This window comes from Microcaecilia unicolor, chromosome 5, assembly GCF_901765095.1.
Source record: "Microcaecilia unicolor chromosome 5, aMicUni1.1, whole genome shotgun sequence".
Taxonomy (NCBI): domain Eukaryota; kingdom Metazoa; phylum Chordata; class Amphibia; order Gymnophiona; family Siphonopidae; genus Microcaecilia; species Microcaecilia unicolor.
The window spans coordinates 227,377,681-227,400,467 of NC_044035.1; the positions used below are offsets into that span (position 1 = coordinate 227,377,681).

The following is a 22,787-nucleotide window of genomic DNA, read 5'->3' on the forward strand; positions in this document are numbered from 1 at the left end:
TCAAGCCCAGTATCCTGTTTCCAACAGTGGCCAATCCAGGTCACAAATACTTGGCAAGATCCCAGAAAAGCTCAATACATTTTATAATGCTTATCCCAGAAATAAGCAGTGGATTTTCCCAAATCAATTTAATAATGGTCTATGGACTTTTCCTTTAGGAAGCCGTCCAGACTCTTTTTAAACCCCGCTAAGCTAGTAGACTTGAGTCTGGTCAGACTCTCAACATATATCACAGTTTCCTGCAAAATAATTACTGCAGTGGCACATATCCTTCTACTTTGCTTTATAACAAATACAAAATGCCTTACTAAGCTGTATTAATAAAATAAGGAAATACTTCTGAAATTGTCTTTTCTCTTCCTCTGGTTCTACTGCTTACTCTCCTTTTTGAGGCTGACATTCACCAGTTCAAGTCCATGGAGCTCCTGACAGTGTTTCTTCTATCCTCTTCTAGGTTTTTTTTTTTTTCTTTATTCATCCTTGAGATCCCGTTTCACCCATATCTCTTCAAGGCTTTTTCAAGGGAACAAATGTGCTCAATGGTATATATTGGTCATGGCGCAGCATTCTTCTTCACTGCAAATACCGCCAGCGATTTGTTCTGTGTGTGTTCTGCATGTATTATATCTTTTTAAGGGTGGGGATTTGTACCTGAGGGTGGTGGGCAAGTTGTAAAGGGGATAATTCTGAGTGTAGAAGTTTGTAGGGTGATGGTACAGTTCTATGGGGTAGATTTGGGGGGTGAGACAGTTACAGGAGGATAGTTTTTGGTGTGGGAAACTTTACAGAGGGATGTTTTTGGGGATGTGGTCAGTTTATGATGAAGTGGGGTAGATGTGGGGGATAGTTTTCAGGGATGGGGCAGTTTTACAGGTGGCAGAGCAGTAGCAGGGTAGTTTTGGGGGCTTGGGAATTTTTTTTGCGGGTGGCATGGCAGTAGCAGGAAGGATAATTTTGGGGTGGGGCAATTTTTAGGATAGTTGGGCAGTTGCAAGAGGGTAAGGACAGTTGTAGGAAGATAGCTTTTGTTGATGGCACAGCTGCAGAGGTAGATTTTGGGAGAAAGGAAGTTTGCAGGCACTGGTCTCTCTAAGCTGTGCGGAAGTCCTCCACGTACAGTCCTGCCAGTGGGAGGTGCTGTTTCACTATCACATTTTCAATAGTGAGGGACATGCAAGCTCTGCAGGACTCCAGGGAACCTGCCTGCCCTTGTGATTGAAAACACATCGAAGCACTATCCCTACTAGTAGCAATGCAGTTGGAGAATTCTGGCACAACAGAGGGAACAGTGCAGGATGGCAGGGCAGTTGAAGGTGGATGGATTTTGGTGGTGAGGCAGTTTGCATGGTGGAGGGGCAGTTGCAAGAGGTAGGGTATTTTTTTGGAGATGAAGCAGTTTTGCAAGGTGGTTGGGTAGTTGCAGGTGGGTAGTTTTGGGGGTGAGGCAGTTTGCAGGGTGGTAAGACAGTTGGTGGAGGGGGGGTAGTTTTTGAGAATTGGGCAGTTTAACAGATTGGTAGAAAACTAGGAGAGGCAGTCTAAAAGGAGGAATTCCCTAACCGACATGTTTCACTTATTTCTTTTTCCAATCCAATGGAAGCTGGAGAGAATTAAAAGTTTGAGAATGTCTGCCCATCTGACTCTCTTTCTGTATGTCCATCAGTATATGTCTGTCTAGGAACATAATAATTCTCCAAAAATTCAATGGAATGGGATATAACTTGGCACATGGGAAAAATCAGTAAAAAGACACATTAAATTCAAAAATGGAAAAAACTGGACCAGGAGCTCCAGAGAAATAAGCCTCGATATAAAAATGGAGTCCCAGCTGCTGAGGCATAGAAACTTTAATAGAATGGGATGAAACTTGGCATGTGGGTAAAGCTGATTTTAAAAATGGGCACATCAGATCAGTACTCCAGATCAATAAATTCCCCAAAAGATAGCCAAATGCATTTCTATGGGAAAGAAAGTCCAGCTGTTGTAGCATACAAACTTACATACAGTGAAACATAGTTAAAGAATTCCTCCTTTCCCTGTTCTCTACTTTTCCCACCTCCCAAATTGTCTGTACCCCAAAGTACTACCTCTGCAAGTGACCTACCATCCCAAACAATGCCCCCAACTATAAAAATTAACTCCTTCAACTGCCCCGCCACTCCAAAATCTGCCCAACTCCAAAAACCTACCCCCCTGCAAACTACTCCCAAATTATCTCATGCGACTACCCCACATACAAAAATTATCCCTGCCCCACCAACCCACAAACTTCTAGCACCCACAAACAATACCCCCTGCATCTGACTTACTACCCGAAACACTGTCATCATACTCAAAACCTAACTGCCCAACCAACAAAAAACTACTCCCCCACCAGAACTGCTCCACCACCCTTCAATCTGATCCATCCCCTCAAAATATGCTTCTCCAACTTCTCCAGCACTGCAAAAACTGCACTCACACCCAAAACCTAACTGGCCCACCACTCAAAAACTGTCCCATTCCCCCCCCCCCCCCAAAAAAAAAACACGCATACTTCCAACAACCTACAGGCAACACAGACATACATTCCAGTCCTATTACATATGTATGTAGGTGAAAGAATTACATCAGCCATGCTCCACATGCTTTCCCCACTTGTTTAAGTTTCTATGCTACAGAAGTTAGTATTACTTCTTCCATAAAAACAGGTCTTAATTTGCTGGAGCCTCTGGTCTGATTTCACCCATGTTTAAACTAAATGCATTTTTCTCCACAGGCCAAGTTTCATTCCAGTCTGTTAAGATTTCAGAGTTATTTTGCCCTCGGGCAGAAAGACAGATGGACAACCATTCTCAACCCTGTTTGTAGTAAGGTAAGTGAGAATTTGGTAGTGAGGGATGCCTACCTTAGAGTCACAATGCCACTACCTAAAGCAATGCTCTACCTGTCTATTGGTGTTTGAGGTCGCCAATAGTCAGGTAGAGCAAGAACGGACTGTCCTCTTCTGTAGTATAATTAGTAGACTAGAGGCTAGATTCTATATATGGCCCCCCAAAAATCGGCACCGAAAAAAGCGCTGTTCTATAAGCTGTGCTTAAAGTCAGGCGCTGTTTATAGAATAGTGCTTATGCCTGAGAATCGTGCCTAACTTTAGGCACAACCATTTGCACCAACTGAAATGTGGTTCAAATGTATATGCCGACATTAGGTGCATATCCTCGTTATTCTGTAACAATCCGCGTTAATTTTAGAAATGTCCCCATTCCACCTATGACCCTCCCAGTTCTGCTCCCCCTTTTTCAAATTGGTTGTAAAATTTAGGCATGGAATCCCTACATTTACATACATAACATTCAATTAAATTTAATTAGGGTCAATAATTGCTTGCTAAAAAAACAATTATTGGCGCTAATTAGCTTGTTATTTAATTAAATTGTGTGCACAATTTTTGGTGACTTTTACAGAATTAGGAGGTATCTATCAAGAGAGTAGGCATGAGTATCTATGTAACAGTACCACTTAAGTTGCTGATCTATTGCATGGTAGAGGGAATGGAGAATCCTCATCATACTCTTGAATTATTAAGGACAAGGAGAGACTGGTCTACTTGTGTATCTTTATCAGCAAGGCAATCTGGATTATAACCCAGCTACTGGAGGTCCAGGAACATCACACACAGGGGAAGCCCTATAATGAGGCCAGCTGAGGTGGAGGACTCAGACGGCAGCTTTCAAAGAGCAGCATCTACAGACAGCCAATAAAAGAAAAAAATGGAATTTGAATTTCCCATAGCCAGAGCCTGCTCTCACGCCGGCAGGTTAACTGCTGCCCTAAATATTTACTCCCCAGCTGCCTCACAGCATACCCACCCAGCCTGACATCTTCCTTCTATTCCATCCTCCCCCCCCCCCCCCCCCCCCACCCGACTCAGTATGGGCAAAAGTAAAAGACAGATACAGCAGGATCCTCTTAGAAAACTAAAGTTCACCTTTTTCTGGCATCTCCCATTCCCCTCCCCCCCCCCATCTTGATGCAACATATCCCTTACATTACCCCTCTACCCCACCCCAATTCAGTGTGACATCTCCCTTCCATTCTCCCCCTTCCCCTCAACCTGGTCCCGGCATCTCTCCTTTTCCCCTCCCTCCTCCAGTCTTCATTTGCTGCTCCAGCGGTAGCAGAGATTCACATTTGCTGCCTTTTCTTTCTACAGCACATGTGGCCTACCTGGCCCCTGTCTGACATCATGTAACACTTCCAGTTTCCTCAGGGGCAGGACTGCACACGCAGTAGCAAGAAGACTCAGAGCTGGCAGCAGGAGGCAGCAAATATGAACCTCTACTACCTCCAGCGCCACTGATCTCTGGACAGCAGATGAAGATTGAAGAAGAGGGAGGGGGAAAGAGAGATGCCGGACCAGGTTTGGGGGGGGGGAGTGACGAGAGAGAGAGTGAGTATGATGCCGGTCAATGGGAGGGAGAAATGTTGGATAGGTGGAAGATGTTGGAAACAGGAGGCAAATAGAAATATTGTACTTGTGGAGGGAGAAATGTTGGAGGGTGGGGGATTGAGAAGAAGGAGGGAGAGCTGTTGGACTGTGGAGGGGGAGAAAGGAAGAGCCTCTGGACCTGGGGGTGGGGATAGAAGGGAGGGAGAGTAGTTGGATGGAGTTGGCACAAGGAAGGAAGGGAGGGAGGGAGAGCTGTTGGACCAGGGAGTTGGGGTAGAAGGGAGGGAGAGTTCTTGGATGGGGTTGGCACAAGAAATGGAGGGAGGAAGGGAGAGATGTTGGACCTGGGGGGGGGTATAAATCATTTATTAAACCATTGGTTCAGAACAACAAATTTGGAGTCAGCTGAGTTCTCGAGTGAACGGAGAGAGTAAAAGTCTGATACCGGCTGCTTCTCAGCCTCCTAGTGTATACCCCCAACCCTAGTCCCACCTAATTACAAATCTTGTTTAAGTACTGGGAAATACTAAATCCAAGTAGGCACTTTGCAACTGCCTAGTAGGACACTAACTCCCCAAGATTACATGTATAATTCTTTCCAGTATCTATTGGGTTGGAATGAGTAAAAATTTATGTTGTCTGCCCACACTTGGATTTCTGATCATGCAGCACACTGCTGAAAAATCTTGGATGTCCCTGCCCTAATTAGTTGGAAATGAAACATTAATTTAGAATTTATAAACATCTAAGAATAGAAGCCCTGAATATAATCCAATGTGCAACCTGTTTCTCTTACGCAAGGCCCTTGTATTTTCTTTCTTTCTTTCTTTCTTTTTTATTTTTTTGCCTTTATGTCACTTTTTTATTTTTTTCTACCTGACATTCTTCCTAACCCAACCATTCTAAGTAGCCTACCCTGGGCAGTACAGGTAAACCACAACTGCAAAGGGCTGGTGGAGCATTTCTTTCAAGGTAATCCTGAATGTCACTTCTTAGTACTCTAGGTGCCACCATAAATGCAGCCAATACTATTCTTCCCATCTCAAGACAGAGCTTTACTGGCCATGACAGATGAGGAATTCAAACCCAAAACTCCATGTCAAAATACACAGCACAATGAACCAAGCTACAAACAAAACAAACATTGCACTTTTAGCAGGGCCAGTGCAACCCGGTAAGTGCAGTAAGCTTTGCGGGGTGGGGGGCCACGGTTGACTCTGACCTTTGTAGTACACTAAAACCTACCACAAACCCAGCACCATATTACCACATCAGGGCCTGGGCTAATCTTCCCTCCTGCTGCTGTCCTTGTGGTTGCCGCCATCCGCCACTGCTTTGCCTTGCCTCCACCTCACGTCTGGGCTCACTAGCTCAGTGGCTCCCCCCACATGTCCAGCATCTCCTTCTCCCTCCCCTCCTCCCCAAGGCCCTCACATCTTCCCCCTTTTTCATTCCCTTCCGCACCTGCAATCTGTCATTTCCTACTGTCTCTTATTCCACACCCCCCCCCCCCCCCCAGTCTATCTTAAAACACTTGTTTCCCTGTAGATGTCACTGGAAGTAGCAGCATTCACATATACAGCTGCACAGCCAAGAGCCTTCCCTCTGTTTCATCATTGCTTCCTCTGATATAACTTTCTTTTCCACATGAGTATGACATGACACTGTGAAGGTTCCAGGGCTGGTCCCAGGCAGCATATGTGAATCTCTGTCAATCATGGCAAACCATAGACTCAAGGGAGAGACACTTTTGAAAGGTAGACCAGGGGAGGGGGGTTGTTGGACCCAGAATGGAGGGAGGGATGCTGAACAACTGGATGGAGGGTGGGAAGAGAGAAGAAAAATGTTGAGCCAGGGGTGGAAGGAAGGGAGGGAGAGATGCAGGACAATGGGAGGGAGGGGAGAGATGTTGTACCATAGGGGCAGGGAGAGAGAGAGAGGAAAGAGAGAAGAGGAATGCTGGACCAGGAGTGTCACAACCTGCAAATGCACCCTGTGTAACATACCCCTAAGTGCTCTTGTCATGCTCCCACCCTGCCCACTTTCCTGATGTCAGCAAGGGAAGCCAATTGACAGGGTGCAATGCTGGTGCCCCAGCTTCCCTTCTGCCTTGTGTGGCCACATTGGCTGCACATAGATTGCCAGGGCCCTATGCTGAACCACAAAGGGTGGTGGGAGGTAAGGACAGCAGGAAAGAGAGAGGGAGAGTTTCTGCACCATGGGGAGGGAGTAAAAAAGATTGATTACAAATATCCCAGTTTTTTACAAAACTATTAGAAAGACTGGTAGGCAATCAATTAACTGCTTATTTAGAACTACATGATATCCTCCATTCATTTAAATTAAGCTTTCGTAAGGCCTTCAGCAAAGAAACCCTTTTGGGATCTTTGCTACCTGAAATTAGATATTTTTGGTGCAAGGCCTACCAGGTCTTAGTCATGCAATTTGATCTGTCAGCAGCTTTTGATTAGGTAGATCATGTACTTTTTATTTTGGCTGTTAAATGACATTAGCATTTCAGACAGAGTATTAAACTGGTTTGACGGCTTTCCGACTAGTAAAACAAATTTCCGGAATGTTTTCTGAATCATGGAGTTTCTCAGGGGTCATCGTTGTCTCCAAATCTCTTTAATATACTTATGAGCTCTTTTGGCAAAGAACTGATTCATCTAGGGGTAAGTTTTTATACCTATGAAGATTTCACCCTATTCATTCCAGTACTATCAAATTTCAAGGACGTAACAACAAAAGTACAGGATTGGAAAATTGGGTTTCATCACATTTCTTGAAGTTGAACAAAGATGAAACAAAATTCTCTGGTTAGGTCCTCCAAGTGCACTATCTTGCAATACTCTAGTTATAAGCAGTAAATATTTTCTGCTTGGATCTTTTTAAAGGTATTAGGTTTTACTTTAGATTCCACTTTAACCATGGATGCACACGGAAATATATTGATTAGTAAAGTATAAGATTATTGTTCAGGCACTTATACTTACGCAATTACATTATTGTAATTTTTTTATGTAGGGTGTTCTGATAAATTATGAAAGAGATTACAGACATTACAAAATAGCTCAGCAAGCTTATTATGTAGTGCATGATAATTTAATCGGGAAATCCAAGTTTTACAAAATTTTACACTGGTTAACATTTGAGGCTTGTTCAATTTTCAAAGTAGGTATTCTAGTATTTAAAACAATACATGGTAAAGCTCCACTTTATACTTGCTCTACCTTTAAAACTTGGGTCTGATACTAATTACAAGAGCTTTCATTGAAAACTGAAAATATTTCTTTTCTTGAAGTTGCTGAAAATATAACCATTAATTATGCTAAGAGACTCATTTTCAAAGCACATAGACTTAAAAAGTTACAAAGTTTAAGTCTATGTGCTTTGAAAATGAGCACTTAAGTGTCCGCTATTAGCTCTGTGACATTCTAGAAATAGCTAGCCTTTCTTGCTGTGATCTGCTGTGAACCAATTTTTGGTAACTGCAGAATGTAAGTTTTTATATTTTATTGAATTATACTGTTGTTGACATGTTTGCTACATGTATGTTGAGTAAGGAGTTTTTTTAGGTTTTGCATTATTGCACAATGTGCCTGGTAGTGAAAGATTTATGTTAATATTGGTATAAAAATCAGAACATTTTTTTGAATGGTGACTTGCATGGAGAAATGTGCTAGTTCTGACTGCACCAGTTATTGAGGGTGGTTGGATTTTTATGGATGCAGACCTTGTTTACATTTAACTCATAATAGTGCTATACTGTGTCAGGCCAAAGCTCCGTGAGGGTCATGTATGCAGTGTGTCACATATGCGAGCATCGCCAGTCAGATGTTTCCCAAGTGAAGCAAGGTTGAGAGCTACTGCCTTTTGTAAAACCTCTCTTTTAATTAAATAGTAGTATCATATGAACAAACTGAGAGTTGGTAAAAGAGTTTTGGGAAAAGGGGTGCATGTGACCTACCATCAGTGTTGGGTATGATTTCAAATGAAGTGAATTAAAATCACAATTTACAATAATTTTGTATGATTTTTTTATTTTCGTTTGAAATCATTCTTTTACCTTGATTTTGATTTTAGATTTGAAATCACATATTCAAGTGATTTTGTATATTTTTTGGTTATTAAATCAATAATCATTTGCTAATGGATAATGATTTAAACTTAAAAGTCATGGATTTATTATTGTGAGTGTAGACCAGTGAAGTCTACACTCGAGCCCAAGCTGCCAAAGTCCATAAACCCTATTTATATATTAATTCTTGTCCTATATGGACTTTGTCTTTTTAACTACTAAAGGGGCTACAAAGTCAATAAAAAGAAATTAAAAGTGGCTCAGACAAATGTTACTTTTCTGGGCCATGACATAGGCCCGCATCAGCAACACCTTGGCCCTGACATATTGAAACATGCCTCTACCTTGCAATTGCCCACCACTATTATTCAGTTGAGAGCCATTCTAGGTATGCTTAATTTCCATTTATATGTCACTTATCTTATTTACACATATCATAGTTCCTCTGTGTAATTGCTCATTAGCTAAAAGGCCTGCTCTTATCTCATGTTTCTATGTGCAGAAACAATGCACATCTGTTCTGTTGCAGAGTGTTTTAGAGAACTTCTGCGTTCACTCTTAGTAAAGGCAGACTTGTTATTTTCAGCCTTTTAACCTTGAGGCCTAGCTACACACAAACAGATAAGCAAGCTTTTCCAGCTTCATATAGGGTCTCAGGTCATGTCCAGCATAAGGCCTAGCGTTGGATATGATTTTGGCACATCCACGCTTATCAATATTGATGAATTAGTCTATAATTCTGTCCCCTTGACAATTACATTAAATAGTAGTACCTTGCACTGTCGATTTTTGATTTGAAATCATTTGTTGACTGATTTTTATTTCAAGTTCAGTTTGTACTTAGTGATTTTGCTGTTGATTTGAAATCTTTGTCAAAATGATTTTAACCAACACTGCCTACCATTAATATTAATGAGGAAACAATGCACCAATTTATAGAATGCAAATGGGGGGGGGGGGGCGCCAGAAACCCTACAGTCAGCCCTATCATTTTGGCCAGTGTTTCCCAAGTCCAGTCCTGGAGTACCCCTTGCCAGTCAGGTTTTCAGGATATCCACAATTAATATGCTTCAACTTGATCTGCATACACTGCCACCTTTATATGCAAATCTCTTTCAGGCACATTCATTGTGGATATCCTGAAAACCTGACTGGCAAGGGGTACTCCAGGACCAGACTTGGGAAACACTGATTTAGGCTATGCCATTCCCAAAAACTCTTACCAGAATCATGAAATCTCACTTGCTTCTGTTCTCTGTGCAAATATACATCCTTTCTGTTCAAGGCTTCATGTTTCACTGTCATATCCTAGCAGTTGTGTCAAATGTACACAGTGTCCAGAAAAAAACAGGACCCCCAACATTTTTCAAAATAATTCAAACGCATCCTACTGCAGCAGAAACTTCTGCCTGAAATTCAAGACATTTCTGAGTACTTTATTTTTCAACAGGATGGAACTCCAGCACATCGAGCTCACAAAACAGTTAAATTCTTAATTAATGAAACTTCAGAATTTATTGAGCCAATAGCTCCATGATGTCATAGAATGTGAATATGTCAAGATTGAAAAAGGAAACTTTGAGCATAAATTGTGAAAAAAACCCCATTATATTAATGTATTTTCAAAGGTCATACTAAGGGCTCCTTTTACCAAGATGTGGTAGTGATTCCTGGTGCAGCAAATACGACGAAGCCCATTCAGTTCCTATGGGCTTTGTCACATTTGCCACAGGGAAATCACTACTGCAGCATGTTAACAGGAGCCCTAAATGTTTAAACAATTGCAAAGTAATTTGAAATTATGTAAGGGGATCATGTTTTTTCCATACACCATGTACAGTATATACCAGAACAGTGGCGTAGCTAGGTAGGGCCACGGGGGCCTGGGCCCCCCCAAATTTCACCCAGGCCCCTGGTTTTGCTGGTGGGGGGGGCCACAATCCCCACCAGCTGAAGACTTCTTCAGCACTGTTCTCTGGTGCCGCTGTGTTCCCTGCCCTGCTCTTTCTTGCTCTTCACGTCCTGCACCCTCCTTTAAGTGAAACTGAGCAGTTTCACTTAAAGAAGCATGCAGGACGTGAGGAGGAAGAAAGGGCAGGGAATGCGGCGGCACCGGAGACTGCCGCTGAAGAAGGCTTCTGCTGGTGGGGGTTGAGGACCCCCGCCGCAAAGGTATTTGCTGCTATGGGAAGGGGTGGTGGGGGGGAGTGGCGAGGTGGTGCAGTTTTACTAAAATTAAGTTATTTGGATGCAATGTTTCTACTATTGTGCTTTATGGATTTGTTCATTTGCTGCTGTGGGGTGCGGAAGGACGGTGGGGAGGAGGCGGCAGGGGGCAAGGCAGCGGGTGGCAAGGCAGCGGGGCGTCAGACTAAAATGTACCCCCTCACCTCAGGCTCTGGCCCCCTCCCACCGCAAGGTCTGGCTACACCCCTGTACCAGAATATAAAAAACAGTAGAGGGTAGGCAAAGGTACTGCCTATTCCAGTACTTCCAAAACTTTTTGCATTATGGGCGTTCTATCTGGTTTTATCCAATATGACCCCATTTTAACACATACATTCAAGTAACTCCAGATGGTCAAAATAACCAATCTTTATGTCTTTTCCCTCCCTCATCCACCTCCTCCTCCTCTTCCATCTTTCCATAGCATGAATACTGCAGCAGAAGGTGATAACAGTGGTCCAGTCAGCACAAGGTCCTGTGTACCATAAGCACATATACATAAGTAATGCCACACTGGGAAAAGACCAAGGGTCCATCGAGCCCAGCATCCTGTCCACGACAGCGGCCAATCCAGGCCAAGGGCACCTGGCAAGCTTCCCAAATGTACAAACATTCTATACATGTTATTCCTGGAATTGTGGATTTTTCCCAAGTCCATTTAGTAGCGGTTTATGGACTTGTCCTTTAGGAAACCGTCTAACCCCCTTTTAAACTCTGCCAAGCTAACCGCCTTCACCACATTTTCCGGCAACGAATTCCAGAGTTTAATTACTCATTGGGTGAAGAAACATTTTCTCCGATTTGTTTTAAATTTACTACACTGTAGTTTCATCACATGCCCCCTAGTCCTAGTATTTTTGGAAAGCGTGAAAAGTCGCTTCACATCTACCTGTTCCACTCCACTCATTATTTTATATACCTCTATCATGTCTCCCCTCAGCCGTCTCTTCTCCAAGCTGAAAAACCCTAGCCTCCTTAGTCTTTCTTCATAGGGAAGTCGTCCCATCCCCGCTATCATTTTAGTCGCCCTTCGCTGCACCTTTTCCAATTCCACTATATCTTTCTTGAGATGCAGCGACCAGAATTGAACACAATACTCAAGGTGCGGTCGCACCATGGAGCGATATAACGGCATTATAACATCCTCACACCTGTTTTCCATACCTTTCCTAATAATACCCAACATTCTATTTGCTTTCCGAGCCGCAGCAGCACATTGAGCAGAAGGTTTCAGTGTATTATCGACGACGACACCCAGATCCCTTTCTTGGTCCGTAACTCCAAGAAAGGGAGTGTGCATTCTGATGCCAGTACTCTGCATGAATTTTTAGTCAGAAAACACACACACATTCACTGGTCACAGACTCCATGCTAACTGCCATTATTAGATATAGGCCACTGTGGAGATCAAGAGAGAGGAGACCAGCTGTTTCTGTGACTCCATCCACTGATGATGTGACACCCTCCTCCCCCATCTGAGAACCAATTGGCCTATTTTTTTCCCCAGGTTATAGGAAACAGTAGAGGCAAGCAACAATTTACTCCGTTTGCCAGATTTAGTGTACGAGGTAAACACAGAAGCTGCCAAAGCATTACTCCACCAACCAGATTCAGTGGGCAAGGTAAGTACACACAGCAGATTTAATTTCAACTATTTACAGGGATCAGGTGTTATTTGACCTTTTAAATTAATAGTTTACAATATAAAAGCCTGACTGTAGCTGGAGTTTTAACTAAAAGTATGTTGGTTTTTCCTCCAGTAGTGAAATCCTAATTTAAATCTTTTCTAACTATGGAGCCAGGGTTGGAGGGTACAGGGTGCTTGCCCTGGATACCACAGCCTAAAAATGTCATCAGGTTTCCTATGGGGGCAGTGGAGCCACAGTAGAAGCAGGAACAATAGAACAGAAAAGCAGTGTGGGCCCTGTTAGCTGCACAGGTCCTGGAACATCCCACCATTTCTGTGGATTTCTTTGGTAAAAGAAGGATGTGCTAGAGGAAGGAGCAGGGCCTGTGAGCATGTGTCAGCTAACAAACCCGCTGACTTTATCTGCTTTACTGCTGCAGAGGCTAAATCTTGAAGAACCTATCCATTTTAGCCCAGATGATACTGGATCAGCCCAGAGGAGTGGAGGGAGCAGAGCCGGCCCTACCATTGAATCAGGGGCGTAGCCAGACACCCAATTTTGGGTGGGCCTGGGCCCAAGATGGGTGGGCAAAAGAATCCCGCCCATCCCACAGGTGATTTGGTCTCTTCTTCTCTCACCTGCATGCCATATAGAGGCATATTTTCAAAGCACTTTGGGAGGCTAAGTTCCATAGGTTTCTATGGAACTTTGGGAGGCTAAGTGCTTTGAAAATAAGCCTCATAGTCTCTCAAACAACTCCCTTCTCCCACACACCTTTTAAACAGCAGATTTTCACTGGCAGCGAAGCTAATACACACTGCTCATGTTGGCCCCACAGCCTTCCGACTGCTGTAACGTCCTGTTTCAGTATAGGCTAGAATACGTCAGAGGGAAGGCTGTGGGGCTAGTGCGAGCAGTATGTATCAGTCGCTGCTTGCTGCAGGTGAAGATCTGCTATTTACAAGGGAGGCAGGAGGGACAGTTGTTGGGAGTTTTCAGCTGGTGGGGCTTGGGAATCCCTGCCAGCTACTGGGTGGGCCTGAGCCCAAAGTGGGTGGACTTTGGCCCACCCGGGCCCACCCTTGGCTACGCCACTGCATTGAATGACTGAGTTTTCACACATGGCCCTGCTTTTCACTCCTACTGACTTATGCAAATGAGTGTCTGCAAGTCCCTCTGCCTCCCCTATGGGCTACCCTTGGATGGGGGAGGGAAGGGAGATTGAGAGAGATAAAGGAGGGGGGGAAGGAATATTGCCAATAGTTGGGCATGGGAGTAAATGAAGGTTGTTGTTGAGCGAGGGGTGTGGGACCAGTGATAAGGGTGCCTTGCCTTTTTCTGGATTGAAGAGTGAGGGGGGCTATTTCTTGACAGATAGAGAACGAAAGATGCCTGTTGCTGGGCAGCGAGTGGTGGGGAAAGGGGAGAGATGAATGTTGGGAAAAAAGAACTGGCTGTTGCTGTACAAGGGATGGTAGGGTAAGAGAGGGGGCTGTTGCTGGGCAGGGGATGAAGGAGAGAAAATGAGTTTGTTCCTGGGCAGGAGCTAGGGGGAAATGGAGAGAAGGGGTTGTTGCTGGTCAGGGACAGTGGGAGGAAATATTGGCTCCATTTAGGAGATGGAACAGAGAGAAAATTTGTGTTGGGGAGGGAGGCATGGCTGTTTGTGGTCAGAGAGGAGTAACAGAATGGAGGATGTTTCTGAGTGAACGGGATAGAAAATGAGCCTGTTGCTGGGTATGAGGTAAAGGGTCATGGATTTGATATACCGCCTTTCTGTGCACTCAACCAAAGCAGTTTACATATATTATAAGCAGGTACTCTTTCTGCCCCTAGTGGGCTCACAGTCTAAGTTTGTTTGTTTTGTATCTGGGGCAATGGAGGATTAAGTGACTTGTCCAGGGTCACTAGGAGCTGCAGTGGGAATCAAGCCCAGAACTCCAGGTTCTCAGCCCATTGCACCAACCAAGACTTGCTGCTGAGTAGAGGAGAGAAAAAGGGAGAGTGGGCTGCTGCTGAGCAGGAGACAGAAGGAGACTGCTCTGGACAGGGTGAGTATGAGGCTTCTATTACATAGGATGGAGAAAAATGAGGGAAGCTGTTTTTTGATGGAAACTGGGAGAGAAAAGAGGCTGCTGCTGTGTGAGTTTTGGGTAAGAGAAAGAGAGGGGATTTTCTGCAGGGCATGAGTGCGTTGAAGAGATAGAGAGAGGACTGCAACTGGGTGAAAGCAAGAGAGATGATATACTGATGGGTCAAATTTGGGAAAGAAAGAGGAATGGAATGCTTTTGGGTAAAGTTTTTGAGAGAGCATAGGAGAATGCTGTGTTGGAGTTGCCACTGGCAAGTCATTGTTGAAGGATGAATGTAATTCTGAATATCTGGGAGCAGAAAAGGCTGGTCCGAACACTGTGCAGAATGTCCCCATATACAGATCCATGTTAATTCTCATTTGATGTTAATAAAACTAGAACTGGAATGTGTAGAGAGTGAAGGATTTTAGCCAATAAACTGAGCAGCCTAAGAGTGGAAGTTGCAGTCCCCAAAGGACTTGTTTTGACAAAATGGGATTCTTTAAATCAGATTCAGAAAAGATTAGGAATATAGTGAAATACTTTAGCAGCTATTCATTGGCAGAAAGAACTATATTTTTCTGTAACGTGTCTTTCTTTCAGATGGCTCAATTTAACACTGGAATTGTAGGCATCTTCTCAGTGGTGCTACTTTTTGCTTGTCTCTGTTTATTCGTTGAATTGAAGTTTACTAAATTCTGCATATTCTGCCACAGTGGTCATAAAAACTTTTTGCTCTTACCAGACATTGATTGCAAGAAGAATCCTCCATTCTTGGTTATTCTTGTCACTACTGAATATTGGCAGCTTCAAGCTCGGACAGCAATCCGCCAATCATGGGGGAAAGAGAGAATAATAGGGGACAAACGGATAGTGTCCTTTTTTCTCCTGGGAACCCTGGAAAGACAGAACAAGTCAGCTGAAACCAGAATCATCAGTGAAAGCTTGAAATACAAGGACATCATTCAGAAGAATTTCATCGACACTTACTATAACTTAACATTAAAGACTCTAATGGGAATGGAATGGGTTCACCATTTCTGCCCACAGTCCAGCTTTGTGATGAAGACAGATACTGATATGTTTATCAATACATTTTACCTCACAGAACTGCTTGTAAGAAAGAACAGGACCACCAATTTTTTTACCGGCTCCATCAACTCTAAGGATCACCCCATACGAAATAAGGTCAGCAAATGGTACATAAGTGAAATTGAGTATCCAGGGGAGTGGTATCCTCCTTTCTGCTCTGGCACAGGTTATGTTTTTTCTACTGATGTTGCGAATCAGATTTACATTATTTCACCTAGTGTCCCATATTTTAAGCTGGAGGATGTTTACGTAGGACTGTGCCTGGACAAGCTTAGAATACCACTGGAGGAACTTCACAGTGAAAACACTTTTTTCCCTTCAAAAGTGAAGTTCTCTATCTGTCGCTTTAGAAAAATTGTGACCTGTCATCATGTCCAGCCCTCTGAGATCCTGATGTACTGGAATGCCTTGCAGAGCTCACAGGATGATGAATGTATTGGAGCTGGCCCCGCTGAATGACCTGCCAGTTGTGTGGAGCCAAAATAAGCTTCTAAAGAAATATAGGGTCATTTCACTTGTATAAGTAGTACCCATGTAAAGGATTAAGACTCTTCCATTCTCTGTCTGAAAATTGATCAGCCTAAATGCAGCTAAAAGTTTGCACATTCCCCCTAATTCTATAAAGCTGCGCCACTAGTGGGCAAAGTTGCATGTGCAATTCATAGAATCGGGTCGGTTACGCATGTAACTTAATTAGCTAATGAATTGATAGTTGACATTAACAACCAAATATTGAGTGATTGATGCCTACTTCAAGGCTCGACTTTAGCTGAATGGCAGAGGACTTTCTGTGAATTTATTTTTTAAGATTATTTTTCTTATAATGTTGTATCTTTTTATTTTCATTTTAAGATTGATTGTAAACTGCTCAGATGGCAACGTTGATGGGTGGTATATCATCAGAAATAAACTTGAAACGTTATTGGCGCTAAATGGCTATAATTAGCAGTTACATGCATAATTGCCTCTAGTCAGTATTCTATAACCTGTGCATGCAAATTCCAGAGCATGCAACTGCAAAGAGGGATGTAGACTTGGGAGGGGCATGAGCGGGTAATGGGCATGCCTAACAGTTACACGAACAGGCTATAGAATACTTTCAGTTATGCTTCTAAGTGCCTACAGTTAGGCATGAGCATATACACTAGCCATTTGGTTGACATAAGCGCTTGCACCTAAAGCTAGGCATGAAAATGCAGGCTTGCACTATGTGTTTATGTTTATTCTCCATTTGATATACCACCCGTACATAGGTGAGGTCAAGGTGGTTTACAATTTTAAAAAATACACAGAGGCGAGAAAGGAATTACCAAGTCATCGATGGGAAAGAACACAGACATACAAGTTGTACAAGGAGCATTAGATTTAGACAAGCAACAGGCAACCAGGCAATCAACTGAGCCAAGGGCCTCAACAAGGCCCGCCCTACTGGTAAAATTAGTCTAGGGAAACATTAAAAGCGAGTCTGAAAAAATGGATTTTAAGGAAGGATTTGAACCTATGGAGAGAGGGGAAGGGGGGAGGTCATTCCAAAATTTAGGAGCAAGGAAAAAACATGCAGCAGATCGAATGGAATCATAGTGTGCAGATTTTGGGGTGGGAAGAACTAGATGGTGCGCATCAAGAAAACAAAGGGAGCGGGAAAGGATATAAAGGATAATGACTGAAGAAAGATAAGAAGGACAACCATTCTGTACCAGCAAATACAACTGCAAGATCAGCACCTAGCATGCATCATCCCATGCCCAACTTTAGATGACCTTATGAGAATTACCCCCATTGTGTTTCACCACATTCATCCTTCTAGCTACATTTAGAACATAATTGTATAACTGCCAAAGGTATATGCACACATTTCACTGTGCAGAGACTTCTGGATTTTCAAAGCAAAAGACCATATGTACTTTCCCTTTGAAAATAACCCCAGGGAATCTATGTACACACATTTACCCATGCTATTTGGTTTACCTAGGTAAAATACATACAAAAATAAATGCAAAAGTACAAATCCTGCCCAAACCCTGCACTTGGGAATGCCTCCTCAAATTGGGCATGAAGTTGCACACATACAGACTGTATGATGGCGTTTCTAAAAAGGGGCACTTATTTGGAGCCTATTCTGTAAAGGAAAGTAGGCACTTGCTTTCCTCTAAAGAATACCAGTCCAACTGAGCTTTTTTTGAGGGGGTACTTGGGGGTACTGAGTACCAGCACCTTTTCCATTGTCTGCTAAAATTGACCCATGAACCCCAAGTTTTAATGAAAGAGCTCAGGCTCTACACACCAATTGAGTCTTGTCATAGATTCTGTGACTGGTTGCAGGGGGCCTAGCTATTATGGGGTGGGTCCCTCAGTGATCACCCCACTCCTGAAAGATGGCCTAGCATTTGAGTACCGGCACCCTTTTTACTAGAAAAAACACACTGCGCAAACACATATGCCATCCATAGAACTGATGTAAATGCTCGAGCCTGGATTCAGGATGTACAAAACAGAGGTAATCAGGATCTGCAGATAGTCCAGACATGTAGAAACTACAGCAGATCACTAGTAGCCACTCTCTCCTCCCACTTAGCCATCTCTCTTCTCTTCAATCTGTTCAAAATTCTGCTGCACGACTAATATTCCGCCAGGGTTGTTATGCTCATATTAGCCCTCTCCTCAAGTCACTTCACTGGCTTCCTATCCATTTCCACATACAGTTCAAACTCCTCTTATTGACCTATAAGTGCATTCACTCTGCAGCTCCTCAGTACCTCTCCACTCTCATCTCTCCCTACATTCCTCCCCGGGAACTCCGTTCACTGGGTAAATCTCTCTTATCTGCACCCTTCTCCTCCACTGCTAACTCCAGACTCCGTTCCTTTTATCTTGCTGCACCATATGCCTGGAATAGACTTCCTGAGCCAGTACGTCAAGCTCCATCTCTGACCATCTTCAAATCTAAGCTAAAAGCCCACCTTTTTGATGCTGCTTTTAACTCCTAACCCTTGTTCACTTGGTCAGAACCCTTATTTTATCATCCTCACTTTAACATTCCCTTATCTCTTGTTTGTCCTGTTTGTCTGTCCTAATTAGATTGTAAGCTCTGTTGAACAGGGACTGTCTCTTCATGTTCAAGTGTACAGCGCTGCGTACGTCTAGTAGCGCTATAGAAATGATAAGTAGATAAAAATGTCACTTTAATAAAATCACATAAAAAACCCAATGTGGCCACTAACAGAAAACATTTGTTGCTGGTGGCCATTTGTTTTACTGCTCATTTGGGAACAGCTGTGCTTTGTGGTACGTTTAATTGACATCTGTGTGCAAACCTATGTGGATGAAACTGAATATCTGTATCTTTATGTTTTGTTGACCGCTGATGCAGCCTGTTGGTAGTGCAAAATGTGCCCAACAGGCTGCATCAGCGGTCAACAAAACATAAAGATAGTGATTCTATTAAAGTGACATTTTTATCTACTCCTGGTGATCTGCTATTATTTCTACATAAATTCAGGACATATGCATGTAGCTTACCCCACCCACGCTCTGCCCAGACAGCCCATGTCAATGCCCTCTTGCTAAGTACACGCTATTGAAGATATGCAAGTGCTTACAGAATAGTATGCAGCCAGAATGGAGGAGTGGCCTTATGGTTAGTGAAGTGGGCTTTGATCCCCATGTCCTGGGTTTAATTCCCACTGCAGCCCCTTGTGAGCTTGGGCAAATTCCTTAACCCTCCATTGTCTCAGGTTAAAAAAAAAAAACAAGATTGTGAGCCCTTGAAAGAGGGGGGGGGGGGGGGGGGGGGGACAAAGCCTGTAGACTATAATGAAGCACTATTGAACATTATAGACCTGTCTTTTCACAGACTTAGGCCATATCACCTCCCATGTAGAGGTGTGGTCCTGTTATAGGCCTCAAGCACATTGCTGACGCATCAAGGCTGTGGACCTTAATAGACAAGAAAAAAAACATCTGTGGCGACAACAGCTGGGTCCTTAGGCCCCAAAGACACAACACTGGAAAACATCAGTTGTTCTAGTCACCATGGCACCAAATCCAAAGGAAAGGGTATAAAACCTCCTCCCATAAGCTAATAATCAGCTGGCTGTTATGTGAGAGGTGCTATCAGCTGGGTCTGAGCTGGCCACATGACGAAGGCTTATTAATCTGTGGCATCACCTGCATGCATACTCTTGCCTGGCTAGGAAGAGCTGACCTGCTGGACCATTCTGAGTTCTGCTGCTGCCTTGCCTGATCATGAGGTGAAATCCACACTTCCTCTGTATTCAACCTGACTTCCTATGGATCCAGTGTTCATGAGTGTTATCATCTGTCAGGTTGAACTGTTTTTTTCCATAGTGCTTGCGGTGTCATTTGTCCTATAAATTTCAGGATTAGGGGCTAGTGTGCATTATCTTTACTCCCCCTTGACAGGTACTTAAAACTCAGTACTTTACCATCATTTTGGGTGATTCTGGATAAGTACATTGTCTCTGATTACATTTGCTGCTATTTTTAATAAAACAGCTTTTCTGTTTTTCTAATGCCTAAGCCTTGTGTCCTTTCCTCTCAGTGTTTACCATTTGGACTGTTCTGAATTTGGATTGCATGAGTGGGAAGTTTGTGGTGTAATCCCAGAGTGCTAAAATTACCATTGTTTGATATATTTATACTTCCCCGCCTTTACCTGCTCTCTAACAAGGCATGGTTATTGTGCTTAGTCCCCAGATAGGGACAGAGGAAGTACCTGCTTATAATACGCAATTGTCCTCCACCTTGAACTTGATGATTAAGCAGATTATAAAAACTTAAATTATTATTATTTACACATATAAATTTGACTAGCATTTAACACAAAATTGCCACCTAACTGTGGACTGCTGTTATAGAATTACCTCCTATATGTGTAACTGCCCACATATATGGCAAGCAGTTTTATAAACGTTCACTTCTTCGGGGAAAGCATTGATGCAGCGTCTGTGGGCAAAAGCACATACAGCCTTTGCACCAGAATGGAGTGTCTAAAAACTACCCCCATAAGCGTCCATAATGCAGTGGGGCAAAGAACCCCTATGGGTTAATAGGTTGGGTCTTTAATTGGTGGAAAGTTTTAAAAGCCTATTTTTGGTGTACTATTTTCCTTCATTTTCATTTTGGCTTCCAGCTGAACAGAGCTGGGATCCAGTGCCCAATACAGGGACTTTTCCCATGTTTTTATTTGTGCCCATTATTCATTTTATTAGCTCCATTATTGCAGAGACAGTCTTCAGCCAGAGGCCAGGCTCCTTTTGGAACCTTGAAATAATGGACCCTAAATCTGGTCACTTGGAGCACCTATAAAAATTCTCACAAATGTGCCTATATTATATCTGTTTTATAAAGGCAATGAAGGAGTCGACATGTATAACATAGAGGGGCATAATCGAACTGGGCGCCCATCTTTAAGGGCACCCTGGGGAAGGGGCGGGGCATCCTGTATTATTGAAACAAGATGGGCGACCATCTTTTGTTTCGATAACACGGTCGGGGACGCCCAAATCTCAACATTTAGGTCGACCTTAGAGATGGCCGACCTCGGTTTTCACCTATAATGGAAACTGAGGACGGCCATCTCAAAAATGTCCAAATTCAAGCCATTTGGTCATGGGAGGAGCCAGCATTCATAGTGCACTGGTCCCCTCTCACATGCCAGGACACCAACCGGGCACCCTAGGGGGCACTGCAGTGGACTTCACAAATTGATCCCAGGTGCATAGCTCCCTTACCTTGGGTGCTAAGCCCCCCAAAACCCACTACCCACAACTGTACAACACTACCATAGCCCTTAAAGCGTAACGGGGGGCACCTACATGTGGGTACAGTGGGTTTCGGGTGGGTTTTGGAGGTCTCCCATTTACCACCACAAGTGTAACAGGTAGGGGGGGATGGGCCTGGGTCTGCCTGCCTGAAGTGCACTGCAGTACCCACTAAAAACTGCTCCAGGGACCTGCATACTGCTGTGATGGAGCTGGGTATGACATTTGAGGGTGGCATAGAGGCTGGAAAAATGTTTTTTAATTAGTTTTTTTGGGTGGGAGGGGGTTGGTGACCACTGGGGGAGTAAGGGGAGGGATCCCCGATTCCCTCCGGTGGTCATCTGGTCAGTTCAGGTACATTTTCGAGGCTTGGTTGTGAACAAAAAGGGACCAAGTAAAGTCGGCCAAATGCTCGTCAGGGATGCCCTTCTTTTTTCCGTTATCGGCCAAGGACGTCCATCTGTTAACCACGCCCCCGTCCCGCCTTCGGTACACTGCCGACACGCCCCCTTGAACTTTGGCCGTCCCTGCGACGGAAAGCAGTTGAGGACGGCCAAAATTGGCTTTCGATTTTGCCGATTTGGGCGCCCCTGAGAGAAGGGCGCCCATCTCCCAGTTTTTGTCGGAAGATGGGCGCGCTTCTCTTTCGAAAATGAGTTGGATAGGCTCCTACAATAATCCCAAATAGCGCAAAAATGTTCATGAATTTACACCTGCTCTGAGACAGGTGTAAATGTGTATGTGTGTTCTATCCATGAACACACATATTTCATAAAGAATGTTCCTCTATTGCAACACCTGTTCCACCTAAACTATGTCCCAGGAATGCCTATGTTTAGATCACATAAATGAACACATGCCTTTCTCGGCAACCATACTTGTAATCACATGCATATCTGCATAATTTTGTAAGAGTCATTTTCAGTGTGTAAAAGTTTTTCAAGTTTTCAAATTTTTATTAACATTTGATATACCACCCATCAAACATTCTCTTCTGGGCAGTTTACCATTTTATAAGAGCCATTTTCACAGTGTAAAAATATACCTTACATGAGGAAAATACCTTATAAAATTGCTCTCATGGATATATCACCCTTATGCAAAGACTAGGGGCCCTGTTTACTAAGCCACACTAGAGGCGTGTTAGCATTTTTAGCATGAACCAACTGTGTAGGTGCCCACAATATTCCTATGGGCGCCTATACAGCGCATGCTAATTTTCTGCATGCGCTAAAAATGTTAGCGCACCTTAGTAAACAGGGCCCTAGGAACTATAGATGTTGCTGACACAGTATCTCCTGTCTGTAAACCAAAGATAACATAAGACCTGGCCAAGGAATCAGACTCCCATTCTTTGCATAGCAGTGCAGCCACTGGGCTATGAATAGCTTTCTCATGATATGATCATGCACTGTCAGACCTGTGAGTTCTTGTACCAAGTAGAGCTCTGCCGAGCCCGGTACTCGGACCAGG

The 22,787-nt window shown here is 43.5% G+C and overlaps 1 protein-coding gene across 3 annotated transcripts; it reads left to right on the forward strand.

Annotated features, from left to right (window-relative positions):
* Window positions 1-485: 485 nt before the first annotated feature.
* On the forward strand, window positions 486-17,776 carry LOC115470566 (beta-1,3-galactosyltransferase 5-like). Of its 3 annotated transcripts, XM_030203824.1 has the most exons (5): window positions 486-542; window positions 2,759-2,854; window positions 12,247-12,361; window positions 14,251-14,418; window positions 15,185-17,776. In XM_030203824.1, the coding sequence occupies exons 1-5, from the start codon at window positions 531-533 to the stop codon at window positions 15,988-15,990; spliced, it is 1,197 nt and encodes a 398-aa protein (XP_030059684.1). In that variant the 5' UTR covers window positions 486-530; the 3' UTR covers window positions 15,991-17,776. The 3 variants fall into 3 exon arrangements, with proteins under 3 accessions (XP_030059684.1, XP_030059685.1, XP_030059686.1); XM_030203825.1 differs by lacking the exons at window positions 486-542; window positions 2,759-2,854 and adding an exon at window positions 7,036-7,107; XM_030203826.1 differs by lacking the exons at window positions 486-542; window positions 2,759-2,854; window positions 12,247-12,361 and having other exon boundaries at window positions 14,361-14,418; window positions 15,043-17,776.
* Window positions 17,777-22,787: the final 5,011 nt, after the last annotated feature.

Coding starts and splice junctions, on each gene's coding strand:
- LOC115470566 (XM_030203824.1), top strand. Junction 12,362..14,250: donor AACCAGATTCAGTGGGCAAG/GTAAGTACACAC, acceptor GGGGCAATGGAG/GATTAAGTGACTTGTCCAGG. Junction 14,419..15,184: donor AGGAGACTGCTCTGGACAGG/GTGAGTATGAGG, acceptor TGCTCTTACCAG/ACATTGATTGCAAGAAGAAT.